The sequence below is a fragment of the Cygnus olor genome, chromosome 5 (assembly GCF_009769625.2).
Source record: "Cygnus olor isolate bCygOlo1 chromosome 5, bCygOlo1.pri.v2, whole genome shotgun sequence".
In the NCBI taxonomy this organism is placed as follows: domain Eukaryota; kingdom Metazoa; phylum Chordata; class Aves; order Anseriformes; family Anatidae; genus Cygnus; species Cygnus olor.
In genome coordinates, this window is record NC_049173.1 from 52,435,811 (window position 1) to 52,462,219 (window position 26,409).

The 26,409-nt window shown below is 37.2% G+C and overlaps 1 protein-coding gene across 1 annotated transcript in view; it reads left to right on the forward strand.

Moving 5' to 3' along the window:
* TTC17 (tetratricopeptide repeat domain 17) overlaps positions 1-26,409 on the forward strand; it is a 58,880-nt gene that overhangs the window by 8,932 nt on the left and 23,539 nt on the right. The window contains exons 2-16 of the mRNA XM_040559246.1: positions 6,045-6,134; positions 7,905-8,074; positions 9,106-9,217; positions 10,344-10,475; positions 11,151-11,260; positions 11,584-11,728; positions 12,049-12,188; positions 12,436-12,596; positions 12,935-13,047; positions 14,564-14,704; positions 15,098-15,213; positions 16,322-16,496; positions 17,047-17,124; positions 19,259-19,483; positions 21,688-21,874. Coding sequence (XP_040415180.1) covers positions 6,045-6,134; positions 7,905-8,074; positions 9,106-9,217; positions 10,344-10,475; positions 11,151-11,260; positions 11,584-11,728; positions 12,049-12,188; positions 12,436-12,596; positions 12,935-13,047; positions 14,564-14,704; positions 15,098-15,213; positions 16,322-16,496; positions 17,047-17,124; positions 19,259-19,483; positions 21,688-21,874 — 2,095 coding nt within the window. The remainder of the gene's footprint in view (positions 1-6,044; positions 6,135-7,904; positions 8,075-9,105; positions 9,218-10,343; positions 10,476-11,150; positions 11,261-11,583; positions 11,729-12,048; positions 12,189-12,435; positions 12,597-12,934; positions 13,048-14,563; positions 14,705-15,097; positions 15,214-16,321; positions 16,497-17,046; positions 17,125-19,258; positions 19,484-21,687; positions 21,875-26,409) is intronic.

Sequence of the window (26,409 nt, forward strand, 5' to 3'; positions counted from 1 at the left end):
CCATCAGCCAAGCACTTTGAGTTAAAAGTAAATAATTGGATCAAGCATCTGTTCTGGTGCAAGAGTCCCTTCTAACCGTGAGGCTGTTGTATGTGTTCTGCAGGTTGACTTCCATTTTGTTTCCACCTGAAAGAGCATTCCGGGGAGTTCCTTACATTTTGTAAAAGATTAGCTAAATCTAAATATCCATTTTTATTATTATTTTCTTTTTTCTCTTCTGAGTGCCCTGTTGAGATGATAAGGCACATCAGATGTAGACTTTGAAGGGGTAAAGGATCTGTAGTGTTGGCAGGCCATGGTCCCATATTGCATGAAAGTGAAGCTACCATTTCCAGTGCTGTTTGAATTTATGGTAACAACCTCAGCTCTTGTCTAAAACAAGGCAACAAGCATCAGATGTTATGATTTTTAACTCTTGGCTGGTGGGTGGATGTATCTGCAACTTTCTGTTTGACAAGGGAAAGTGTGACACTCTAAGTGAAACCAAGTCTTGGCACGGTAAAAGGTTCAATCCTAAGATAAAAAGAAGCAGCCTAGCACACGGGTATTGGATTGTACCTGCTGCAGTGTTGAAATACATGACTTCTTCTGATATAATAGCTGCTCTTTAATAAAGTTCTAATGGTTGAAGTCAGTTCTAGACTAGTTTCCAGAGTAAAGTTTTTTGTTTTGCTTTCCCTACTAGTTAAACGTATAAAAATTGTCATTAAATGCAAACTATGTGCCACACACATCTTTAACGGTGCTTTGAAGAAATACAAACTTGTGCTCATTCCAGCCATTCTAGGGCTGTGCCATCAGCAAGTCTGGTGAAGCTCAGTAAGACAGGGGTCACCTACACCTTTTATTTCGCAACAGGAGGCTTTCAGTGCAGTTATTTGCAAATACCTGTACTGTCAAGAAGGAAGCTATGGCTGTAAGTTAGTGGATACATGCCCTGTGCACTGAGAGATCATACGCAATTGTAGAATCTACACCTATATGGATGTGATGTGCTCTTTCTTCAAACTGTTCCAGTACCACTGCTGTTTTCTGTCTAAAGAAATATTTTCTCTAGTGGATGCCACGAAGATTTAGTTCAACTGTGCAAAGACAAGAGACGTGATGAAAAGAAAAATAAGGTGGTGTTTTATGCAAAGCTTCCTGGTGGAGCCAGTCTCCCTCTTATTTTTTTCTTTTAGATATTTTCTTGAAATTGGAGGCATTTCCACAGTGAGATCAGCCTGCTAGGTGACTACTAAGTAGAGGAATCAAGTGTCTGTAAAAGCACAAACAGGACATGAGCCTGAATGAAACCAGTATCTTCTAAAATCTACCTAAAGTCTTTTAGAGTGTCTTTCTAGTGGGGAGAAAGAGATGTAACCCAGAACAGTCCTCCAGGTACCCATTAAATACATATTTAGACTGTAGCTTTTCAGACTAAAGAATTCTTTGGCAGATGAGTGAAACTGTGAGGGCTTTTCTGAATCTCCTGTTTGTGTTGCCATTTCTTCAATTTTTATTTTTTCAGCCCACAGAAAAGCTCTATCCTGTCTTATGTTTGTGTTCAGTGTACTGTTGTCCAATTTTGGGGGTATGACTGCACAGAAAAGTGAAAAGGTGATGGGTGAGCCTGGCACAGGCAGCACCAGCAGCAAGGACACAGTAAAGCTGGAGAACCCGGGTCACAGGCCCTGCGGGAGTCAGAGCTGCGTGCTTGTTTTTAGCAGGTGCTAAAAGCCCACCTACCTTTACCACTGTTGATACTGTTACCTCTGCTGTGTAGATTATGCTGACATTAAAGCTTTGTTTACTACCTACTCACTGTGGTAAATTCATCGTGAGGTGGAATTGACACCCTTGGTGTCAGAGGTAGCCCAGGTGTTCTTTACAGCCAAGTAGGTCAGCTCTGTTTTTTTCCAGCCTTTTACAGGTGGCACTGTAAAAATAAAATGTGTTCGATCCAGGAAGAGGATGGTGTAGAATGGTGGATAACAAACCCCAGGTCCTGATGGTATTCTTGGATGGATGTGAGAGGAGAAGGTTGCCTGTCTGGTGGCAGTTGCAGAGGCCTGTGGTTGTCAGGGGTTAGCCCCGAGATAAGAGCTGCTCACCTGAGGCCAGTTCGGGCTGGTGTGCTGGTCTGGCTCAGTACTAATGGTACAATCTTTCTGAGCTATTTCTTAGCTGGATTGAATGAGCTGTTTCTCAGTGAAGCTGTAAGAATACAGATAGTAAGAAAAGGGAAGATGTCCCCACTTGGCAGCAGGGTGATATTTTGGATCAACCCAAGCAGCTCAGAAAACTGCACTTCAGATTCTGTGGCATCATCCTCCAGGCTGATGCCTGCTGAGGGCCAGGTTGACATTATTTTTCTCATTTGTAGGCATCATATCATAAGATCTCCTGTAGATTTCAGTTAAGAGTCTGTTTTCCTTTGTGTCATATGGCATTACTCTGTAGGTCTGAATGCTTTTTATTTCCGTGGTTAAAATCATACAATGCCTTTGTACTGTAGATGTGCAAGCTGAAGAGAACAAGAAGCAGTACGCTGCATTCAGCTCACTTTTATGAGCTACCAAAAATGCTTTGAATACTTTGGTTGTGTTGGATCAAGTTTCCTTTCCAAATCTTGTATTTTTGACCAGTGTTACTACTTAGTTTTTTCCCGTTCAAATTGTTGTTCAGAAGTTATTGGATCTAAGTGGATTTTTATATCTGAGACCTAATAGTGAAGTCTTTGATAATTTCTTACAATGGAAGTCTTGAGGTTTCATTGTCAGAAATGATGAAATCTAAATGCAACGTTGGATTGACAGTACTAAGTTTTTTATTTTAGAGCTTTTTGTTCAGGCTTTGCATTGGTCTTGGAGACAATAACTGCTAAGATTATTAAATAATAATAACTTTCTACTAAGTTGAAGGGTTTCGCTATCATTAGAAAGTCTTCATTTTGTGACAGACTGAGGTCAGATCTGGAGTTGAAAACCTGAAGACTAAATAAGATCATGCACGCTGCTGAAGCTGCTAAACATGATATAATTTTCTGGTGGATTGATGTAACTTTATGAGTGAATTCAAGGGTGTTGCTGTTTGGCTGCTTTTGTCACTTGTGATTTCTGCTGCCAGGTGATAGTTGATAGGAATTTGGAGCCACTCAGTTAAACAGAAGCTGTCACTTAGTATGACTCTGCTTTTGAATGAATGGTCACCTGAAATCATTCAATTTTCAGAATAAGGTTTTTAGAAAAGATCATCTCATTACAACCTACCTGTCAAGGGCAGGGACGCTTCCCACCAGGCCAGGTTGCTCAAAGCCCCATCCAGCCTGGCCTTGAGCACTTCCTGGGATGGGGCATCCACGCCTTCTCTGGGCAGCCTGTGCCGGTGCCTCACCACCCTCTGAGTAAAGAATTTCTTCCTTATATCTTATCTAAATCTAATATTTTTTTTTTAGTTTAAAGTCATTACTCCTTGTTCTGTCACTACACTCCCTGACAAAAAGTTCATCTCCTGCTTTCTTGTAAGCCCCCTTTAGGTACTGGAAGGCTGCAATGAGGTCTTCTCGGAGCCTTCTCTTCTCCAGGCTGAACAACCCCAGCTCCCTCAGCCTGTCTTAACAGTGATGCCTGCATAATATTCTGCAAAAAAAATCACTCCCCAGATGCAGTTAGTCACTGAAAGTGGAGCTCATAGTTGACTTTGCTCTTAGTGACAGTGTGATATTGTGCAAACAGCCTTTAGTAGTCAGAGGAACAGTGCTGTTTTGGAATGCATGATTAAGGGCTTTAAATAGTAAAATTTACCTTTGTTTTCTTTGGAAATTCATACCTCATTCACTTGCACATACCATGATAATTTCTCCAGCAAATGAGGTATGAACAAGTTTTACATTCACTACATAACTCTGTTTTATGAGTAACATGGTCAAAGTGAGGTGGGGCCCACAGGAGGAAATATGGCATATAACTGTAAGTAAAATGGTGTGGACTTTAATACTTCAGCTAACAGCATTGTTTGTGGGTATTTTTGCTACTGCATTTTCTGTGCTTCTCTGGATCACTGTGGATACTCTATTGCCCTTTGCTGGCAACTGTTAAATCCATAATCTCCAAATTCATAGGGTAACTGGTATCAGTTAATTATTACTTTCTCTTCATCTGGTGATATAATAATTAATTCACCGGGGAAGAAGATGAGTGTGCAGATAGCCACCCTCCAAAAAGTCTGCATGCTGAGAGAAGTAGTTCAGCTTGCGATTTGAAAAGGAAAATTTAGCCAAATTTAGCGAAGAGCAACCTTGTAGGTTGTTTGGGGTTTTTTTCTTTGGTTGGTTTTGAGGTGGAGGGAACACAGGAACAGACAAATACTTGGTTTGCTTAGGAGATTGAGTCCTTGCTTAGTAGGGAGGTTTGTAAGGAAGGTGGGCCTAATGGTCAGTAGTCCAGAAAATGTAGATTTGAGCTTCTTCTTTGACTTAGAGCCAGGAGAACCTGGCTCGAGGCTTGATCTGTTGAGAGGTCACATTAAAAATGAGCAGCATTTGCTCATCTCCTGCTGGAGCTGCAATTCCCTGCAATAAGAGGTCCAGAAATATGCCCAAGTTGTTTGGAAAGTTGGAAAAAAATAAAAGCAGGAGCTCAGAGGCTCTGCTGCTATATGTGGTAGGCTTTTCCATTAAATTATAATGTCACCACATTTGTATAGACTAAATAAAGGCAGCAAAGCAATCACACCTGGCATAGAATGCTCCCATTACTTCAGTAAATTTAAAAAAATAGAAACAGATTAAGGCAGAAAGCGGTGGGCAGCCCTTGTAGGGGAGGTATCAGTGCTAACACACAGGTAGTGTTTATGTCTTTATGCAGTAGTTGGTTCCATTTTCTGTAAATTTGAATGTAAACTGAGCAGATCCAGGGATATCTTGCCGTAGATCATCTGCCATAACAGCCTGAGGTACAATTCCATGAAATGGGTGAACTCATCAACATTAAAAATTAATGATAGAAAGGGGAGATCTTGCTGTTCTTCTCACCTTCCTTCCTCATCCTGTCATCACATCCCCCTGGCCATTTCCTTGCTTCTGTTCTCATTCTCACTGGATCTTCAGTGAGCTAATTTTAATTTACTAGTTCAGGTAGAGCAACAAATGTCAGCAGGTGACATCCTGTTGAACTATGGAGTTTTACTTAGCTCAGGAGAGCCACGTAGTCACCAGAGATGACATGAGGTATTAACTTACTGCAGTGACAAAACGGGGAAACAGGACTGGAAGCCTGGGGGTGGGACCCACAGAGCACCTTCAACACTGGAGTCACTTTCCCCCACCCAGTCAGGCACCAGAGTTGGCTTGGCGTGAGGACAAGGCTGGAATATTTCAGCTGTGGAAGGAAGTGCCATAGCTTACTGAAACCGTTTAGGAACCAGTAAAAGTCAGCATGTAACCACTCTTGTCTGTGACTTGCCCATAATGTTGGAATTTATCAAGCTACCAGTTCTTGTGCATAGCTATGGAAGCTGTGGCAGAGTCTCTATAATAAAGTTCTCAATCTTTGTCTGCTTACCTCTTGATTTCGTTCATTTACTTCTTCATCCTGAAGGCAATAGATCTTTGAAAGGCTTAATACTGGGCTGTGTGTTAAATTGGTTGTGTGGAAGAGTTCACTTGAAGCTGAAGTACTTTATACCTCTTGAGGAACTGGATGGAGGAATTTTAAAGCTGTAAGAGAGAACAGATTTTTGCAGTAGCACTTTCAGTTTATCTAGTACTTCAGTACTTCAGCAGTAAGTACTCCTAGCAATGTTTTGGTATTTTACTTGCCTCTTATGCTTAGAATTTGTGCACCTGAATAAACCAAAGTAGGTTTGAAATTAAAGCATGGGTTGGACTCTCCAATTACAATGTTGTTGGAAATACAGATTAAAAATATAGGAGTATTATGAATGGTGAGTGGACATAAAATCTCTGAAATGACAAACTGTAGTTGAATGAGCATAACTTCCTATCCTTTAAAATCACTCTAATTTAGAAAATGTCTTACCTGGACTGTTGAATTGTCTTGCAGGTTGATTCACCGATGAACTTGAGGAACCCACATGATTTGGTAATACTAATGAGACAAGAAACAACAGTTAACTACCTCAAAGAACTGGAGGTAAAACAAAACTTTAAGTACTTACAAATTGCTGAAGGTACAACTTTTATTTCATAGGGGTTTTAGTGATATAGCTAGACAGGGAACAAGAGTTATTGCTGGCATAGTTCTGGTTAACCAAAAGGATGAAGAATTATTCAGATTTCAGGATTTTTGTGCCTCAAGTTTGCTCAACTGGTTATCATTTTTCCCAGATGCATCTCTTTACCAGTTGTTATCCATAAAGCCTAATGCTTTTAAGTAAAGACAAATCATTTATGTACTTGATTTTGTTGCTGACTGCTGTTTTCCAGAACTATTTATAGAGGTGTTGTCTTAGATTTGTTGTAGCTGCTATTGAGAGTACATCCTGTAGACCGTGATTTTCCCTGTACTCCTCTCTGTTTTTTTCAGGCCATTCTTCTTTTCATTGCTCTGTCTAGGACAAATCAGAGAGGAGGTCACCACTGGTTTATTTCAAGCCCCTTTATTACAGAATCACAGAATGGCTGAGGCTGGCAGGGACCTCTGGGTCCATCTGATCCAACCCCTGCTCAAGCAGGGCCGCCTAGAGCAAGTTGTCCAGGACCGTGTCCAGGTGGCTTTTGAAGATCTTCAAGGAGGGAGACTCCATGACCCCTCTGGACAACCTATACCAATACAAGTTTAAATGTGATAAGGATGGGCACACAAATAGCTCTCAGCGTTTCTTTTGGCCACACATTCACTCCTCTTTCTCGTGTGCCAGATTTCATTTTGTCAGGTTATTGTAACTAGCTAACTGAGAAGTTAAATGAACACCAGAGATAACTTCAGGAAAATAAGAGAGGAGTACTGGAAGAAAAAAGCAGGACTGCCCCATATGTGATTATATTTGGCTGATCTTTTTCACTGAGGTGTACTTACTTTTGTGGTAGTGGGCATTTTAGCTATTGTGAAAAAATAATTTTAAGCTCCTCAGGACGTGGTTTGTGGTTTGTAAATCACTAATGTAAAATTTGTGGCGTACAAATGACTTTCAGCAGAAATAATTTATTTTAAGATCTTGCACAAGATGCTATTACTGCATATATCTCAAGTATTGCATAATAGTGTTATCAAATACATGTGGCTTTCAAAATGCAAATTTTCTTCTCTTTTCACACATACAAATCCTTCTGATATTTAATGGGTTTTCAGTTTGCAGATCTAGGTGAGAATTAAATATAGTAAAATGTCCTAGGATAGATGATTAGTCCATTGACTATTCATAATAACATTCTTTCTGGGGTGAAGGGTAGCCCCAAAGGCATGTCATAAGCTGACATAACAAAAATTGTTCTGTCTCGATTCTTGTTGGCCTGCTGCCTCAGTTATACTTTGCATGCTGAATGGTTAACAGTTCATTTTGTTTGCAGTCTCTGATACTAATTTTGTGATGTCCTAAAGTGGAGAAAAAGGGTCTAAATGTGAAAAGTTGGTTTATTGTTAACTACTATTTCTTCTTTTTCTGAATGGCCACCAATGAAATTGAAATGCTATAAGCCTTCTTTTTAGCTACAGCAGGAGAAATAAAGGCCTGTTCATGTTGTATTATCTCTGCTGAAAGTATTCATCTTCTATCTAAACCAAAAAAATGTCCTACAGATGTTACAAAATATCATGAAAGATTCCCAGAATATTAAGAGAGAATTTTGCATGTTCTTCAAATTGACTTTGTTTTAAGGAAATAACTGGATTGTTCAACTGCTACTTACTATACACTTTGCTTTCATCAGTATACTTTTTTTTTTTTTCTCTCTATTCCTACAGAAACAGTTAGTTGCTCAAAAGATTCATATAGAGGAAAATGAGGACAGAGACACAGGGCTGGAACAACGGCACAATAAAGAGGACCCAGACTGCATTAAAGCAAAGGTGCCTTTGGGGGACCTAGATCTATATGATGGCACATACATCACCTTAGAGAGCAAAGATATCCGGTAATAAGATGCTTTATATTTTAAGATCTTTACTGAATGGAAAAAAAAATCTCTCACTGCAATTAAAAAGAAAAACACTGTCGTGTGACTGTTCTTTTAGATGAGTCATTTTATTTTAAGTTAACATGAACTAACATTGAAACGACACCTGTCCCTAATTACAAAAGGGTACAATTCAGAACTACTGTCTCCTCCCAAAACTCAGCCATGTTACTTGTTGAGACTACCCTAAGACTTCTCATTTCTTCTCCCAGACTCCCTGTCAGTTCTACCAATGTAATCCTAATGATAGGAGCACACGTGAATTAAACTGACATGTTTCATGCAGAAGGGGGTCAAATTTGCTTGAGTGCTTTGGGTTTTTTTGAGCTAGATATACTTCTTGTAGTGGGAATTCTCTTGAGTTAATTTTGAATGAAATTCTGTTTATGACCAAGATGTTATACCTCCTGGTGAAATTTTATCCCATGCATTTAGCAAGTAAAGGATGTGTAGAAGTCTGACATTCAGCTTCATTGGTAATTCATCTTCAGGGAAGACTGTTTTGGTTTTATGTTTTTATTTTTTGAACATAATCAGATGAGTATGGGAGGTGGAAAAAGGTTAATTTTATCCTCAGATACCTTCATTTGGGCTTTTAACTACTTTGTTGTTGTGTGGTTGTGGGGATGTTTTGTTTTGTTTTGTTCTGGGGGTGTCCAGTTGAGCCTTCTAGTCTGCATGCATTGTTATTTGATGAGCATATAAATCATTAATCATACTAGTGATACAGTAGGTTGATGGTGATGCATTTTGGAGGCTATCCAAATGTTGATATCTTTTTAAAAGCAGATAGCAATTTATTTACTTTATAGTGATGACATCTTTAGACAACTGAAATCAGGGGAGACATCAGAAATGGTGTTATGAACTCAAACACAGAGGCTTTGTAACAGTCAAATCAGAATATTGTCTGTCAACTACAATATTGTATTTTATGGACTTTAACAGTATTTTAATCTGGAGTCCAATATGTTATGTTATGTCCTCAGCCCTGAAGACTATATAGACACAAAGTCACCAGTGCCTCCAGACCTGCAGCAGCCAGACTGTACAAAAGTTCTAGATCTTCCATACAGCATTCATGCTTTTCAGCACTTACGGGTAAGCGAGCAAATGGAAGTATGTTATTTTATTTTTGTCCCCATCAGGAAGAGGATCAGAAAACTCCTACTGGCAGTTCTCAAGTCAAGGTTAAAAGGTAATATAATTTTTTGAGACTGTCTTAGACTTCTTTGAACCACAGTTTTACCCTGCTTGAAGGACCTGCTTGTAGGAGGATGCTTCTGTCAGATACAATTGTCTTTTGTTATTTCTTGTCTTATTTTAGAGAGCATTTTCAGGCTTTTGTTTTCATAACATGTTTCGTCAGTAAAATGACAGTTTTCATTGGAAATGCTTATATCTTGTAAATTGTTTCAGTTGAAAATTGGGGAGCGCTGAGCAGCCTCATTAAGATGTGCAAAGATTCATGGTCAGAAAATTGTTTGCATGTTTGTCAATAGTTCATAACATACCTGCCTGTCACTTTGATATCTGAATGCCAAACTCTAACCCAGAGGATGAGATGATTGTTCTTCAGTAGTTCATCTCTTTAGAATGGTTACAGAAGTGTGGTGCAAAAATTGCTGTTGTTAACAATATTATATGAACACGTTTTCTAATGCGGACCCAGCTTTCTTGATATTTCTTTTATTACAAGTCTTGAGAACAGTTTTTCATCTACAGGTAAGGATTTTCTTATGAAGAAAATAGAAACAGAAGTTTTCTAGTTCTATTCCTGGGTTTGTATGTAATTTGGAAACAAGTACCTTTTTTGTTCAGAAAAGAAGAAAGGAAAAAAAAGCGAGTAATTCCATAGCGCGTAACGTGACAAGTGTGAGTTAAGTGCCTCAGTGGTCATTAGTGAAATCAGTAGTTATCAAATGTGCAAAGCTACCAGGAGTTGGCACTTACCCTGTAGCATTCCTCAAGCAGAGGGTGCTTTTAGAAGAAATGATATTAATGACCACTCAAGTGTTTGCCAATCCATAGTAATATATATTATTCATATGTCAAAGATGTAATATCCTGTCAAGTTTTGAAGTTCGTGATACGAAAGGTTGATAAGAATGCAAAATAATCAAACTGTAAACTTTCCTGGAAGGAAAATATACACATGTTCTTGTGTATATTTCTCTAGTTTTTAGTTAAAGTGTCAGCAAACACCTATCTTCAATTTTTATTTTAGGGAGTCCAAGAACGAGTCAATCTTTCTGCGCCCTTGTTACCTAAAGAAGATCCAATCTTCACATACTTGTCGCGGAGGCTGGGAAGAAGTATAGAAGAAATAGGACATCGTATTTATGATGGACTAATGAAGGTATGAAACTGTAAACTTATTGTACGCTCAAAAAGAGTGCTAAAAAGGTCTCAGAATATCAGATATGCCTACTACATGCAGTCAGATCCAGTACTAGTTTTGCACATATATTTTGGTTTTACATTTCAGTTACAAAAGGCAGAGTAAAAACATTTTCTGCTAGGTAAGCAGAGGCAGGTGAAAGCTTCAGCAAAGCCAGTAAGTAGATACTTACTGTCATCTTTAATGACTCATCTATTTTTGTGGTCTATCAAGCCATGTACGTTGCCCTGTCAAAGTAATAAGAGCTTTTAAACAAAAATGCGGGTACTTAGAGAACAAATGGTAGTACTGCAATGTCTTAAATGTAGTACCGAAATGTCTGAAATTTTTAAATGTCTTCCTGCAAAATACAGGAACTCTTTCAACTCAAGCTGTCTGTCCCTTCATATTTCATCTCACTTTGAATTTTTACCTGTATGAAAGGCAGAAGTTCTGTTTCTTTCATACGCTTACATGCTGATTCATTCCTCCTGAAGATTCACAACTATGGCCAAATGACAGGTTTCCAGAGGAAAAGGATAGCTTAGAGTTATCAGTGCTCAGTTTTCTATCCCATAGTAATTAAAGCCCTGAATGGCCTTTTAGTTCATGTCTTAGTTGATTGTATAGTTTGTGCATTTCTCTTTACTGCAGAACTCTTCTTCCTGGGTACTTTATAATATGGCTTCTTTTTACTGGCGAATAAAAAACGAACCATACCAAGTAGTTGAATGTGCCATGCGTGCCCTTCATTTTTCTTCAAGGTGAGAATTGCTGACAAAGATTTTTTTCAGATTGTTTTTCTAGTCATCCTAATTACTAAACAAGTTTTAATTTTTAAGACTGTATCCTAGGAAATGAACAAGTAACAAGAATTTAACTTGTTCTTAGTTTTTATGTGCTAAATGAGGCATATATGTAATTCAGACACTTGATTCTTCTTTCAAATTACATATTTAATATGTGACTGAAGAATGAACGTGTTCTTCTGCATGATTCTTATACAGCCTAATCTTCTTTTAATCTTTTTTCCTTTTTCTTTTTTCCTTTTTTTGGTTTTGCTTTTTGTTTGTTCCTTTGTTTTTAGGCAAAATAAAGATATTGCATTGGTAAATTTGGCAAATATTCTGCACCGAGCTCACTTCTCTGCAGATGCAGCTATTGTGGTCCACGCAGCTCTGGATTACAGTGACTTCTTTACCAGCTACTACACTTTGGGAAATATATACGCAGTAAATATTATCTTTATTTTTCAAGACTCATAGGAAATCAAATATTTAATCTTTCTGGCTTGACTTGTAATGCTTTAGTCTTCTACAGTGTATCTTGTGTTCCGCATGCATTACACACTTAATGTTTAAGTGTGTAGGATGAAAATATTTTCATCCTACAGCCTCCCTTTAACAAATATAGTGGCTTGAGTTTCTGAAAAGACAGGCTGCTTGTTACCACAGGTTAAAATCTGAGTTAATGACTTCTTTAAAAATGATTTTTAAAAAGATAAAATATTACAGAACAATGGCTAATTCATTGTCTCTTCATCATTCTTTAGATGCTTGGGGAGTACAACCACTCAGTCCTGTGTTATGATCATGCTCTACAGGCCAAGCCAGGTTTTGAGCAAGCTGTGAAAAGGAAGCATGCTGTCCTATGTCAGCAGAAACTTGAGCAAAAACTGGAAGCTCAACATAGGTAACAAAAGAAGCACCCTAGTGGAAGTTCATGCAATCTCAATTTATTGTCCTGCTGCAGCATTTCTTTACATTTCAAATAGAATAACAGTGTTTTTAATTTCTACATTTCTTTGTCTATTTGCTGAAGTTATTCATAAGAATACTTAAAGCAATCCAGAACAAAGCTGAAAATGTACAGTATTATACGAAAAATTATATTTTAAAAAGCACTAAAAGTAAATTTTTTCTACTGTTAAATTTTCAAGATCACTTCAGCGAACCTTGAATGAATTGAAGGAATATCAGAAGCAGCATGACCATTACCTTAGGCAACAAGATGTTTTAGACAAGTACAAGCTCATCCAGGAGGAACAAATCCTGAGGAACATCATTCATGAGACACAGATGGCTAAAGAAGCTCAATTAGGTACAACTTTTTAAGAGTTAATCTTTATTATAGGAATGAAGAATTGCATGCATTCAGACTGATGTCAGGGCATAACTTATTTGTATATTTTGATGGCCTTTAGTGGCTGTTCTATTTCACCTGTTAAACCAGTGATTATGACCTGTTCTTGAGTAGGTGTTTTTTGAGTCTTTTAAAAGATGAAATTTTTGAGCTGGTTTAAAAAAATGGTAGAGGTTGAAGGTGGGTTTTTCTGTTTTTTTTTTTTTTTTTTTTTTTTTTTTTTTTGACTGTATACCCTTCTCCTCTTCTTGAAAACCTCATTTACATTGTAGAGCAACATGTTTTGTGCTTTGCAGGGAACCATCAGATTTGTAGACTCGGCAACCAGAAGCATAGCTTGCACTGCCAGTGGGACCAGCCTGTTCGCTATCACCGTGGAGACATTTTTGAAAATGTGGAATATGTTCAGGTTTGTGTGTGAATTGATACCACTGTTCTAACCTGCAGTTCTTATTTTGTTCTATTTTTTTTCTTTGAGAGGTTTACCAAAGGGAGGTACCTTTGGGGTGTCATAATTATAGTGAGAAATAGCTTAATCCCCTTTCGAGAGTTTAAAGTATTAAATGTTAGTTTCTTTTGCTAGTAATACAAGCTGAGATCATCAGTGGATTGTAGAAATGTAGTGTTTTTATTAAATAAGGCTTTGTTTTACTTAGAAAAGAGAACTATTAGAGTTATTTAAATTTAAATGCATTATTTTTTTCCCAAGTCTTAGTTTTGTGTGAGGTACTAGCCACTTCTATAGTCTCCTTTGCTTTTTCAGCCTGCATAGAACAGACAGCCATTTATTTCTAGGAAATACAGAAATTCCTAACTTGAGGAATTACAGCTTTCTGTCACTTAAATATACTACATTTCAGGAATGCTAGTAGGAGCATAACAAGTTGAATTTTCCAATTCATTATCCGTCAAAGAAGACAAGAAAAGTATTAGTTAATGAAGAGGCAAAGATTTCCAAGTTTTCTTTTCAAGTGTACAAGTGGTATATGGAACGAGAATTACTCTATATTGGAATATACTTTCCATTAAAATAGTTCAAAAATGTGTTTAGTATTGTATTAATCAATTGTCTCTACAGCCTCAGTGAATTGAAATTTCTTTCGTTTATTGTGCTATCAGTATGACTCAAACTATGTAACTTTTGCATGTTCCGTCAAATTTATTGTTTTTTTTCCTGCCAGAAGGAGCACAAAACTGCAATACCCAATTAACAGATAGAAGAGTAGAGCTCATTTGTGGTGAATCTAGTGTGTGCTTTTTGCACTAAAATAGTGTGTTAGCAGCCGTAAAATAATGTGTTAGCCTGGTTTCATGAGCATTTGCTAATTGTGTATCTTGAACTAGACAGTGCACCAAGGAAATTTGATACAGGAATAATGAGAAGTGCTGGAAGCAGAGCATATGCTAACACTGAAAACCCAAGCAGCCGTGCTGATGTGTTAGAACTACAGATAAAGATTATCCTTTAATGTATTTTGTAACGTGGAATGTGTTCTGGAGCTTCTTAACTAATTTAAGAAAACAGGAATAATTATTTTTAACTATGCAATGTTTTCTTCTTGGATGTTCTTCCTATTCAGGTTATTAAGGTTGTTTTGCAAGCCATGAATTCTGACCTGAACTAGAGATACGTGGTCTATATATGTACATATAGCTTGTGGTCTGTTAGAAATGTTGGCTTGATACCTTTTAGCATTATTTGGTGATTTGTAGTTGTATTTTCATTACTGACTTATAACATGGATGTTGCTTTTTCCGTGGTGTGTGTGGATCAAGAAACTTGAATTTCCATTTTTTTCTGCTGCTCAATTTCAGATCATCCGTAAGATTAATTACATAAGGTAGTGGGGAAAAAACGCATAGAAATTCAGCCAATAATATAACATCTCTTCTTATGAAATACTGTTTTTTTTTTCTGTTTCTAGTTTGGTGAGGACTCTTCAACTTCTAGTATGACATCTCTGAATTTCGATCTTGATACAAACCAGACTGATCACAGCCAGTCCTTGCAGTCTTCCCCTGTTGCTCGTTCCATCGTTTCAGTGTGGAGTGTAGAATCCAATAGAGTAAGTGAACAGGATAAGTTTTGCTGCTTCAAAGAGGAGTTTTGAAAGTGTGCATCTCATCTTGTCCTTGTTTGTGTGAAAATTTGTAGCATTTCTTTATTATGCTATGCCTATATGGTTTCTGCATACCAGTTTCCAGTAATTTAAAACGGTACAACAGTGCAGAGGGGGGTGGTTGTTATTCACTACCTTTGCAAAAATCTAGTGCAAGTAAAGCAGTACAGCTGAGTAAAAATAGAAACTGAGATGCTGTTCCAGAAAAGATAAAAAATCATAGTACTGAAGATCTCTACTCCTTTCTTTCTCCAGATTATTCCTTATTTCTTATTAGATTGTTAATTGGAATGTTAAAAATGTTGATCAAATAATCAAAATAATGCCTTTTCCCCTTAGGACAAACAGCATATTCTTTGGCCTCAGCGATCAGAGTGCATGAAATCTTTCCCCAAAATTCCTGATCCAGAAGAGCTGCCATCTTATTTCCTGCCACCAGAAAACAGGGGATTCAGGCAAGTGTTGATTTTAAAAACTCACGTTTATAAATTTTGACACAAAGTTTTAATGGCCATTTCCTCTCTGGAGAGGACGGATACAATTAGTAATCAACGGTACAGATGTATTCAGATCTCTTCCTTTGGCTGTCCAAGTGAATGAGTGATTTTCCTTCACTGTTTTTTTGCTGTAACTGTAACAGACCAAATTCCATCCTTGATTTTTTTTTTTAGTGCAAGGTGAATACATGAAATATCTACAGTGTTACTAAAAGAATGAAGGTTTAAGTGCAGGTATGAACGTATTCTAGAGTATATTTTAAGAGAGAGAGAAAAAAGTCTGTTCTCTCTATCTAATAAGCATAATTAACTGTTGTAGGTTGTGGACGTCCTCTTAGCTTTAGTTATGTTAATGGCAAGCTGTGTAGACCAGAAAATTAGGAGTGGAAAGCTTTGGATTATTCCTTTGGGACAGAGGTAGAAAACCAGCTTAGTTATGGAATAACCAACTGTATTTATTATTAAATAGGGTAAAACAAATGTGTCTACGCTGCTTATTTTATGTGGGTCAAGGTAATTTCATAATATTCTATTCACTTAACATTACAGTGTTGGTACTTGGGATGCTTTTCTTCTCCTAGTCAGTATGATTCTGGTATTGAGCGTTTGTTAAAGCAGAGGTTCCCATCCACAAATGCCCTGAAGCTTCCTTTGGAAAAACCATGTTACCTTAAATAGAATGTTCTTTTGAAATAATCTGGCTACTTCTTGATGATGTTTTCAAAATAAAACTTTAGTTTAAAATAATTTTGCATTTTCTTGTCACTTACCTATTTAATCCTGAACTTCATATAGCCCTTGTTAGCATAATATTAGGACCTTCTGTGTCTTAGTCTCTACTGAATAGTTCATTGTTTACAGGTATTATGAGCTTAAAAGTTGGAAATAAAAACCTTATCCATTAATGCTTGTCAAGGGAGGATGGTGCTTGAACTCTTATCATTTCTAGCTCATTTCCAGTCCACAGTGTGAGACTTGTCAGTTGATACATAGCTGATTCTTACATTTATTTATCAGTGACATGCAGCATGTGCTATTGATTTGTCTTGGATCTCTTTACTCCTAGAGTCCAGTCAATCCTAAATACCGCAAGAGAATCTGTTGGGCATGGAGAAACCCAGGCACCAGACTGTTCTTCCATTACCGATGCTCGTAACAATGAATCTCTGTTCCTACTGGTCAAAGAACTAGACAGTAATCTAGATTTGAAATTTAAGATGCCAGATGATCAAGCAAGACAAGTAAGAGATGCGTTCTCATTGGTTCTCTTCTGTTTTAAATTTCATCTCTTTTTTGCCTTAAAATTCTTATTCAGGACATCAAAGGTTCTGATATTTAAAAGATGACTTGATACCACATGTCGAAAAAGGGAAAGCAAGTGCTTTCTAGTACTTCTGGAGAAAGGGAGAGTTTGTCACTCAGCATAAGGCTATTGTCTGACCTCTCTTAAATGCTTAAATACTGCACATAGAATAAGAAAAATAATTTACTATTTTATTTTAAAACTTCTAAGTCACTTGAAATGATTCTTCATCTTGAGATTTCCAATAACTGCTGTATTCTACCAAGTTGGTAACTTTAGGCTGAGATTAGTCCTTCATATTGCTTTCTGTAGATTGGCTGCTTAAATGATGTAAATAATGTGAAAGTGTAATGATTAATTTAGACATTTTGTCTTTTTTTAACTAAATTTTTAACTAAATTTCAAATCCTTTGAAATTTTACAATATATAGCTACATAGGTCATTCAAGTCTTTTCTCTTTTAAAAATAAAAAAATCTCTTTGTCTAGATCTTGCATTCTCGTATCAACAATCAAACTATTACACAGGAAAATATGGGAGCATTTCTTGATCATGCCATGAAAAAGGTATGTCAAAAACTATAGCATGAGATAAATGAAGAATTCTTACTTGAGGCTTGTTTCTATACTTTTAATGAAGTCAGTCAGAGATGTTCAAGAAGTAAGGTTATTTGCTGTGCCTGTGAGTGAGATGAAACTAACTTGAAAATCCTGGCTTGTAAGAGAAGCACGGACATAAAGAGAGAAGCCATTTCGTTTAGCTGGGTGTAGTTATTTGTTCTTGTTGTGACTGCCGGACACTGAGCAGCAACACATTAGCTAATCCTGGCAGACATTAATTTAAATGAACAAAGTAACTTGGTAGTGTTTGATCTTTCACCCCTTCTTGCGTGTCTGCCTCTTGCTCTTTCTCCTCCTCCCCACTAACCTGCCCCCGCCCTCCCCATCCCCAAAAAGACAACCAACCCACTGTCAGTCTTCTGTCAGGATAATTAGCACTCTGGGGCAAAGCGTGTACATCTGTATAACACCCTGTAGAATGCCACCTCCATCTTGCGTGGGGCCTTTGAGAGTCATCGTAAGTCAAATGACAGAAAGCATTGAGATAGAGGTTGGCTCTTTTTGACATCTCAAGCTGATTATTTCTCTAACTCTCTCGTATGAGTTGTGTCAAGGCAGTGTATGTATGTACTGGTTTTAGTCTAAACTCAGTACAATTTACTATGTGCATCTGTCTTACACAGAAGTAGAAAAATTAACAGTAGGAGTAGATTCCTGTTGTTATGCTGTTCAGAACAAACCCATATATGTCTAATATCTTACTGTTGCAGTGCATGCATATTCCGTTTTTTACTGTTGCCTTCATGCTAGAAGTCTGAACTTCTTCAGTGTTATGTCACGCCTATTCTGCTAATGATCAACTTTCTAGAGCACGAATGCCACAGCTGGTATCTTTGTATTGGGAAAGACAAAGTGTTAGTAACTTGCTCAGGGTTTAGTTAAAGGACATTAAGACCTGTGTATGGAGAGTGGTTCAGTGAGGAGTTCAACGCTAATAACATGCAAGTAATGTGTGTGCATTGCAAAATAAGGGTGATAAATAATCTCACAATTATAGGTTATTATGTTGTTATATCCTATTGATATCTTCCTGTACATCTTGAACCATGGGAAAAGCCCTTCTGTGTGAGGTTGTCTTTAAAATTTTGAAGAAAATCTTTGTATCAGTTAACTTTTTCAACACATTATTTCTGTAATGCCAGCTGTATTGTTAATACAACACTACTGTAAACATCCCTATCTGTTTTGCTTCTTTAATCCTAGCTGCATGTTTCCTATTCACGTGTGGATTTGAGCTTCAGACATGTGGGTTGGAACAAACATTAATTTTAGTTGATGCTTTTATACTTTAAGCTCTTCATATAATTGGGTAGCACTGAAAATATTAAAAAACTAGAACATAAATGGTTCTAAAGCATTTCCATCTGCTCCATCTGAAAGAGGATGTTTTACTTAGCTCTGCCCACTTGACAGGATTTTAAAATGTTGCTATTTTTCCTCTAGGATGAGTGTTTGTTTTTTCTGTTCTAGGTGAAAGGGGAGGAAGGAATATTTAAGGTGTATTTGACACTTCCTCCATTATTCCACATGCCCGCACTTGTTGCTTGCTGTTTTATAATCTTTAAACGGCGTCTCATGCATCATCTTGTCACCTTGTCATCTATTCATAAAACATAAATAGATAACTAAGAAAAAGCGATTCTGAAACCTTAAATTGACAGTCTTGATGTTGGGTATAGGACGAGGAAGGACATCTAACTAGTGGTTGGAAACTGCCTGACCTTCAAGTTGGCAACATTTTTACATAGAACTGTGTTGGTGTAATTTTAAGGCTCTGAAGTGAGCTAACCATTATCAGTTGCATATTTTAAGGGATTTTGTTGTCATGTCATAAGGCAGACATATGAGTAAAGTGTGTGAGCGACAGCTCCTACTAAATTACAGTGCAGATCAGTTTGTTCAATCTGCTGGGCACTGATAAAACTCAATGTGTGAGCAGAGGGAAGTGTGATGTGTATCTATCTAGTAAGATAGTATGCAAGGGTGAGTTTTGTTTGGTTTTCACCAAACTGAGCACTTCTGTCTCCCTGAGACACCTTTTTTGTGGGTATTTTCAACCTATTCCCTGACTCTCCTATAGCCTGAAGATTCTCTATGGCTTGTGCTTAATGAAGCTGGATTGTACTGGCGTGCAGTTGGAAATAGCACCTTTGCTATCACCTGTTTGCAAAAAGCATTTAATTTGGCTCCACATGAATATCAGGATATCCCTCTGGTCAATCTTGCTAACCTCTTGATTCATTATGGTCTTCATTTGGATGCCAGCAGGCTCTTGCTGCAGGCTTTGGCCATCAATGCCTCTGAGGTAAGATGTTTTTTTGTGTTGGTTCAGTAGTGGCTGTCCTTTCCTATACTCGATTAGGAATGTTATGTATTTGCACTTACTTACCTGCATGCAGCTCAGCTTCCAACTTGTGGTTTGGATTGGATGTTAGTTTTCATTTGCATTCTTGATCTAGCTTGGTGATGCTGGTTGCTGAGAATGTAGGCACCTGGAACAGAAATGCTTCTGGAATAGATGACAGACTTTTGCTTCCCAAAGCCTGTGTCACCAGTGGCTTCAAGGAATCCAGTCCCGATATTTTGGCAACATTGTCATCTAAAAGAGAGATTGTAATGCTGTTGTCATTCTATCTTGATTTTTAAACCCTTTAAATAGCAGACATGTCAGTAAGGTCTTCAACTGTGTGAACATCTTTCTGTGCCACTTGTTTTGTTTGTTTTTGCTTTTTCTATATACTGTTTTATTTGTCCCTAGATTTAATGTACATACCTGGATGTGAACCTGTGTTCTAGTTATTTTGACTTCACCTCCAACCATAGATTTAAAACAGTTTTTGCATTTCTGAATGGTAACATTATAAATGTTTTGTAGATTGTCACCTATCTAAGGGGAAAAGTCACTATATAAGCTGTTTAAACTAGCCAGAGCAGTTGTGAAAAGGAAAGGAGGGGGGAAAAAGAGGTAAAATGAGATGGGACCTGAAGTTAGATTGTTAAATTTGCAGTGTTTCAGTGTTAGAAGTTAAATTTGCAATGCTTCAGTAAGAAGCTGAAATAACTTTTTCCTGTGCTTGCACCTCTGTAGTTAGATAAGACAGAGGGCTTACACCTGCCAGGCTACCAGTCACCTAGCACTTAAAGCAAGAAGCAGAATAAGCTTTTTTAATAGAACATTCAGCAACAATTTTGCACTTGTTGGAAAAGAATCTGGCCAATGTGAGTCACAGGTAAAAGTGCAAAAAAAAAAAAAATTATGCAAAGAACTACACTTAAGTGACATGCCTTAAGAAGAACAATTGAAAACACAGCCATGAAGGTTAACCTAGGACCACATTGCATGGATTAGGACAACAGCATTGGTGACTTCAACAGTATTGGTGAGTCCTGCCTCATTACAACAATGCCTACTCCTATTTTTTCAGGCACTTACAGTCCTGTAGTGATTATTGTTTCAAAAAAAAATTTGGCAGGAAAAATTGTGCTTACATGAAACTTTCTGGAGTACAATGGAAAGTAAATATAAATCAAAATGAATTACAGCTACAGGGAGTTAAGCATGTGCTATGAGAGCAAAAGCTTAAACTTTTGAATCCAGTTGCTCAACTTTTTCTGAATGATGCTTAATAATGCAAGGAGAGTTTGAAAAATCTGATGCTATTGGTCAATCTCCAAATTTTCAGATAATAAACGTAAAATTACCTCAAAAGGGGCGAAAATGACTGCCATGTCACAATGTTATAGTAATTATCTAGTATTTGCCTGCATAAACAGCTTGAGTTAAAGATTTAGGCAAGTATGACACCTCAGTTCTTCTGACAGGTGCTATGTCTAATACTGTAGTGAATTTCTTTGTGTAAGTACAGGACTGTTTTCAGTCAAAGAAAAAGTAATACTTTAGTATGTGCCTGTAGTTGCTGATTCAGTTCTAACCAATAAAAAAGGTGTTTATGGTTTGTGCTTTAAAAATACATATTATGTATTATGTGGAGACTCGCCAAAAGCAATGGACAAAAACACTAGGTTTTAAAAAGAACTGAAAATAAATGTACATCCCTAAGCTAGTATGAAATGGGTGTTTTCAGTAACCTTTGTCTGCCCGAGTAAATGCTGAACGTTGTTAACAAATCAAATTTATCTGTACTACTAGAATGGTAGTAATATTTTTATGTTTGTTCTGACTTTTAATCGTTCTAAAATATCCTCAGATGTTTCAGTTTAGTTCTTTACTCTGTGCAGTGAGTATTGTTCATGATGGTTCATCTCAGTGTGTATTTAACAGCAGTTTTTGTGGAAAATTGGAATCCTGAATACAACCTTATGTCAGAACAGCTTTGTTTAGCACCAGTGCATCAAGCTGTTAGCTCTCCATTCGAGGAATAGGCAATCCCTATTGAAAAAGTTTACCAAGTTTGGGAGGGTGTGGATTGACAGGGGTTTTTCCTAGTCGGCTTCTATTTTAAATGGTGAACATACTTATGCTGAGGTATATTGCTTTTCTCTTTGTAGCCTCTGACTTTTTTGAGCCTAGGAAATGCTTATCTGGCTCTGAACAACATCAGTGGAGCCCTGCAGGCCTTCAGACATGCACTGGATTTGACTACCAAGTGTCTGGAGTGTGAAAGCAGCCTGAAGATGATCCGTTGTTTGCAGTTTTATCCTTTTCTGTACAACATCACCTCTTCTGTATGCAGCGGTAAGCAACTGCTGAAAGATGGACCACAAATGAAATAGTGTCCTTTTGCCTTGAGTGTTGCACCTGAAATTCCTGATTACTGTGCTGTTTCTCCAAGGATCCTACCCTTTGCTTTGTAGTGTATTTTTCCCATAAGGACCAGGGTTGAGGCACTACTTTTAATGGAAAAGTTATGGTCCATTAAGAAGTGCTTGAGGATGACTTCTTAAATATCTAGAGGGCTACCACTGAGTGCAAATTACTTCCTGGGTATGTCGGTAATACCTTAACGGCCTGATTGATATCTCTTACTGGTAAATGGGGAATGCTGGACTGAATATTTATGGAAGTGCACAGCTGCTACTGCTAGGCTACTCGAGGGCCCCTTTGTACATCCCTTCAAATTTTACAGTTGGATGGATTTGTTTTCTTAAAGCTGAAGAAATTGGTAAAGAGCAGCTCTAGTTTTAATTCTTACCATTTCAGTGTGTTCAGTACTTTGTATGTCTTTTTCTAGTATTCAGTCTTTATGGAACAGGCTGTATAATGTCAATGTTATTTTGTTTATATGGGGTCTGTGGTCACTGCTCTTCACCCCCCAAAAATCTGCTAAGAATGTTAACATAGAACCATAGAACCTAATCTCTCCCAGCTAAAATATTTGAAAATATTTGAGATGCAGTGCTTTGTTGTTAGTGGCTACTTGAATAAGCCCCTTACAAGCACTTACCATGTTCGGTATCCCAAATTTCTCCTAAATTGTCACTAAGGTGTCTTTTCATCTAATCTTTCTTTTGTTTTTAAATGAAAACCTCACTTGACAATAATGCTTTTGATTTTTAGTATTGCAAGGACTTTCTCTGATTTTTTTTTATGATTTTATTTTATTTATAATTCCACCTCTAGTGGAAAAACATGGAAAAAACTGCTCTGATTTAACATCTAGAATTACGCTGTCTAAGCACAGACCAGAGGCTATCCATACCTCTCGATATGATATGGATGATTCCAGTGTAGTTGATATTCCAGGACTATGTGGTCAGAATAATACTATCTTTTACGGTCTTCTGCATTTTTGCTGACTGGCAGCACACCAGTTGTACAGATAACTGAATGCTGTTTGGCTAAATGTAGTGTAGGAAGTGGTATTAAGGGCCATCTGGTGGGTCTTTTACTGACTTCCGTAACATCAGCTTGTACACTGCTACCTTTCATCCCTTAACACTGCACTGTCCTTCTCTTAAATATCCCAATACCCCAGGAAGTAGTAGAACTTGAACTTCTCATCACAAGAGTCTCTTTTGCTATTGTGGAAGAAAAAATCAGTGTCTGTTTACTTTTTATTAAGATCTTTTATTAAGATCTTTAAAAAAAAAAAATGTCTGTAACTCACAAAGTTAAAGTTGTTCTAGTCAAACCTCAATGAAAGCAACTCTATTTTGAAATTTAGCCAAAAGAGTAATTTAAAGATACGTTCACAGAACTGAGAAGCTAACAAACAATGGCTGGTTTTGAACCACAAAGTAATCTTTTACAGTTTTCTCTTCTTTTGTGTGCTTTTTTTCCTTAAATCTTATTGTAATACCTAAAAATGTACTCCTGTAGTTTGGCAGATTTTTAGCTTCTGTTTGCGTTAATTCATGATCCAGGATCATTTTGAAGATGACTATCTTCAATGATAATGATGTTCATTTTGAAGATGAGTATCAGTGCATATGCAGTTTAAGAAGTTTGTGTTTCTCGAATGTGAGGAGGAACCCATATGAAAAGAAGTGTTACCCTTCTTTTTTTTGCTAGCATGGCCACAGATTAACAAAGTGACCGTGAATATATTTGCCTGGTAGGTTGTGTTTTTTTATTGTTTATTAAGGAATCTGTAAAGCTGGTAATTCAAAAAAAAAAAAAAAAAAAAGAGAGCTGAATATGCCTTAGCATATTCATTTGATCATTGTATGTCAGAATTTTAGTATTTAAGTATTTTACTCTGTATTTTTGCCTTTTCCTGGGACTCTTCCTGTCTTAATATTTCTCTCTCTTCCATTTCTGTCTGTAATACCCTTTAGGTCGTCTTCTATCTGAGTGCAAGAAACCTGAAAGCATGAACCTGACAGTGTAAATGTTCTTTGTTCATTCTTCTGCAGAACATAAAATAAACATGCTGGTTAATTCAACCTTGATAATGATTTGTGGTTTAAATCAAAAATCAGAGTTAGGCAAATCTACCTTTCCATTTTTTATCTTATTTCCATAAGGTTTGGGGAAATGTTTTTCTCCTGCTGTAAACTTCATCAGACTTGGGAGGAAACTTGACAGGCTGTGTGAAAGTGAAGTTGTCTCCAAAACCAGAATTATTTCAAGAATGCATACACAGAACTCACACTTCAATCTTACAAGCATCCTGAAATTTTGGAGTTTTCAGTTCATCCTTCAGACCAAAGAAAACAACTGAAAAGAGATAACTTTGAATTTCTACCTTAAATACTTAATACAAACCTTTGCTAAGATTATTATTAGTACATGCAATTATTCAACCACTTAGTATTCAAAAAAATGCAAACTATATTTAGATGCTAATATTAAATGTTCCCTGTTGCACTTAGAGCATTCCTTAGTATGTTCATATCACGTAGACTTGAAAGATTCATAGAGCAACTTGATCTGTTCTTGTTTGGTTCCATGACAGACTGGAATTCACATTTTGACAACAAGATGCAATCTGAACAATACTTCCACACACCTTTCTGAATGGGACTTTAGATACAGAGCTAATGCAGCTCATATGTCAATACTAGGATCAAACGTGTGCTTGACAATCCGAGGATCACCAGTGTGTTAATTTGGGAGATTTTCATGGCCCATAGATCGTGTGTTGCTGCTTGGGGGAACTTGACACTTAGTCCTCTTGTTATGCACTTGATAGCACGTTGTTAACTATTTACATCCATCTTCCTTGAGATGTGTCAGAGCTACAGAATAGCCATCCTGCGGTACCTGGTACACTGAAAATTTCACCTAAAAATTGGAATGTCACATGTTGCCTCTTATTAAACTTACTTTGACAAGCATTTCCGTGTGCATGGTACAGTGAATGGAATATAGGATCAGAATTTTGCACTTACAGCCTGGTATTAGATTACAGGGTGTCGTGTATTTCGTATGGGTGAGATTGGAATTTTTTTGAGCATGTTGGGACACTTGCTATTAGTACAGGACTTTGAAAGTGCACTACACTAGTGCTGATTTTTTTGTATGCTTACTTTTATGTTCCTGTCTATACTGCTGCCTCATACTGTTTTTTCTAACTGCCTGTTTTAGGCAGAATTTTTTTGTTTCAAACCCAAGTCACTTCATGCATATAAGAAGAGCTCGTGCCCTTCGTGTTCTTCTAGACAGGATCTAAATTCAAAATCTTAAACTTATTAATAAATTGGTATTCAAAACGTGAAGCATGACATGTTTTAAGCTTCAAGCATCTTTAGTCTTATTACTTGGCAGGGTAGTGCTTTTACAGAAAGCTTCCTGCTGCTCCTCTGGAGGTATAGGCAGTGTGAGTACATTATACATATCTCTGTAATATCAAGATCTCCAAATGCTTCTAAGTAGCAAGTATGTATGTATGTGAAAGCAGCACAGACTTCCTCATATTCTGATTTGGTCCTGTGATGTATTCCACAGTAGCTTAATGATCCACTTTAAGTGTGGTTCCAGTGCCCTCTTGTGGTACAAATACCCTATACCACATGAAATCAAAAGTCTTTGTTTACTTCATCTGTTTCCTCTTAAAATAAAACATGGGGAAAAGGTATTTACACTCATAAGTGTATGCATTTCCCTTTCTCCCCCAGCACATAAACTCTTACAAAGCTAATAAGCTTAGACCTTTAAGTAAGTTGACCTGAAAAAGAAAGGTTGACCTGAAAGGTCAGTTTCTCTGCTTGAAATTCTGATAGTATTTTCACAGGCAGATTAAATGACTTACTTAAATCAACATCACAATTGAAGCCTCTGACTTTTAACTTAATAGCTACAATCATTTCAAGTTCCCTATAGCAATTTCAGCTACTCAAACACTAAGCAAAAGCACTCCATACAACAAAACAAGCATACATTTCCTTTACAGTAGTGTGTGTTAAAACACAGAGATGTGAAATACTTGCTCTTTACATTCTTAAACATAGCTTTCACTTACTCACTGATCCCCAGCCAGCAATGACTGGTCCCAAGTAAGGGGCTGCTAAATTTTGTTTCTGTTTGCTACAGCATGAGGTCCTTTTAGACATTTTTATCACAGGCATTTTAGCTTTCTTCTTCTCAAACTGCCTTATCTTGCTGCCCCAAGGAATGCTTATCACTCACAGTGTTAGTCCAGAACCTACACTAATTGCATGGGATTCTGACCTGAACACTACCTCATGTTTAAACTTTTTCTTTCTTTGTCTTGTTTATCACGTAAAGGCAGAATTGTTGAGTGCTCCTGAAACAGACTGCCATGAAATGTTAGTACTCTTATTTATTTGAGTATATTAATGGAAAGGGTTGGGTCTGTGACGATTCAT